Source organism: Morone saxatilis, unplaced genomic scaffold (genome assembly GCF_004916995.1).
Source record: "Morone saxatilis isolate NCDOM2014 unplaced genomic scaffold, NCSU_SB_2.0 Contig12, whole genome shotgun sequence".
Classification (NCBI taxonomy): Eukaryota; Metazoa; Chordata; class Actinopteri; family Moronidae; genus Morone; species Morone saxatilis.
The window spans coordinates 937,530-939,143 of record NW_023339674.1 but is presented as its reverse complement, the minus strand read 5'-3'; the positions used below and the strand labels follow the sequence as shown (position 1 = coordinate 939,143).

At 53.3% G+C, this 1,614-nt stretch overlaps 1 protein-coding gene across 1 annotated transcript in view; it reads right to left on the bottom strand.

The window, feature by feature from the left end:
• mast2 (microtubule associated serine/threonine kinase 2) overlaps positions 1 to 1,614 on the bottom strand; it is a gene marked incomplete at its 5' end in the record, with an annotated part of 41,686 nt that overhangs the window by 6,138 nt on the left and 33,934 nt on the right. The window contains 5 exon segments of the mRNA XM_035653533.1: positions 1 to 7; positions 10 to 65; positions 149 to 336; positions 426 to 562; positions 648 to 784. The exon segment at positions 1 to 7 is cut by the window's left edge and continues 518 nt beyond it. Coding sequence (XP_035509426.1) covers positions 1 to 7; positions 10 to 65; positions 149 to 336; positions 426 to 562; positions 648 to 784 — 525 coding nt within the window.

Here is a 1,614-nt window from a genome sequence, read left to right as displayed (position 1 = left end):
GGAGCTCGCCGGGGAGTTCGGGACACTGGAGCTGGGGGAGCTGCTCTGAGACGAGTTCCCGCCAACTGAGGAGCAGAAAGGAATAATGTTAATAATATGTTAAAGGTATTCTTGCTCCTACAGTCGTAACTTTGTCTGCGTCTCTCACCTGAGTGGGTGGAGTCCGGCGTGGACCTGTAGCCCTGCGTCGGGCTCCGGGGCGACAGGTTGTGCGTGGGCGAGCCGGGGCCGCTCTCCCCTGAGGAGAGAGAGCGGTTGAGAGAGGACAGACTGCGGCTGGTGTGGAGGAGAGACGCCTGCTTGGTGATCTTCCTGAACAGAGACGTCCTCTTCTTACTGCTGCACGGAAAACACACAAAGAACTCAACTCAGTGACTCGCCGCCTTAAATACGCACAGCGTGGCGTCCGATGGTTTGTGTCTCACCTGTCCTGTCCCTCCTTGGTCTTGGTCTTCTTGTTGCGTCTCGCCATCTTGGACTTGTGGCTGGTCTTTCGGGCGGGGCCGATCTTGATGGACGTGTTCTCAAACGGGGTGGTGGAGATGGACACTTTGGCTCCGCTCTGAGGGGGCGACAAACAGAGTTTCAGTGATTTTACTGAATACAAGAAGCAGAAAGAAGTGTTTCTGTGTTTCTGTGTTCTGTACCTTCAGTATGAGCTCCACCACCTCCGTGTGAACCAGACCGTGAACCGCCTCTCCGTTGACGTGGGTGATCAGGTCTCCCTCCTTCAGCCCCGCCTCGTCGGCCGGGCCGCCGTCCTCCACGTGCTGAGGGGGAGAAAGAGAGAGAGAGGACAGTGAGACGATGATTAAGAGAAGATGAAAGAGAGAAAGGAGAGAGAGGACGGTCAAAAGAAAGGAAGGTGGAGGGTAAAAGAAATGAAGAGGAGAAAGAGGCAACAGGAAGAAAAGTGAGGGCTGAGTTTAATTAATTACCACACACACCACACACACACACACACACACACACACACACAACACACACAACCACACACACACACAACACACACACCAGGTCTCCTACATGTGAACCACAGCGAACCAGGGGTGGATCTCAGCTGCGACAACTCACACCAAAGACCCTTGTGTGGGCCCAAAAGGTGAACCGCGGTGTACAATAATGGTAGGAAGCGCCTCTGCACAATAGTCCAAACCCGACTGCCCCAGTAGCCCGGTGCGGATCCAACGGGGTTACTTTCTTGGTCGCTCCTGATCGGGCACTTCACGTCGATGGTCTGGGATTCACGGCTTGGTCTTATATGCTCAGGTGAAGGCCGTGGAAAGGTTCCCGGCTCGGGTAGGAGTCCCTGTCAGAATTGCACGGTTGACGCCGACAGCGATGGTGTTGTGCAAAAACGCACAGCTCGGGCCTGGCCCACCACCAGGAGCAGAGGCCCTCCGTATAAGATGTGGGGTCAAGAGAGGCTGCCACGATTGGACCCGGACGATTCCAGGGTGTTCGTTGTATACACACCTTTTATAATAAAAGAGGCGTACATTCTTATCTTATTCACAGATTTTTTTTTATCACTTAATATGGTGAAAGTATGTGCTCAAAGCCCTCCATCTTCTCCAGTGGACAATCATGCAATTAATTAAAAACTTCAGGCAT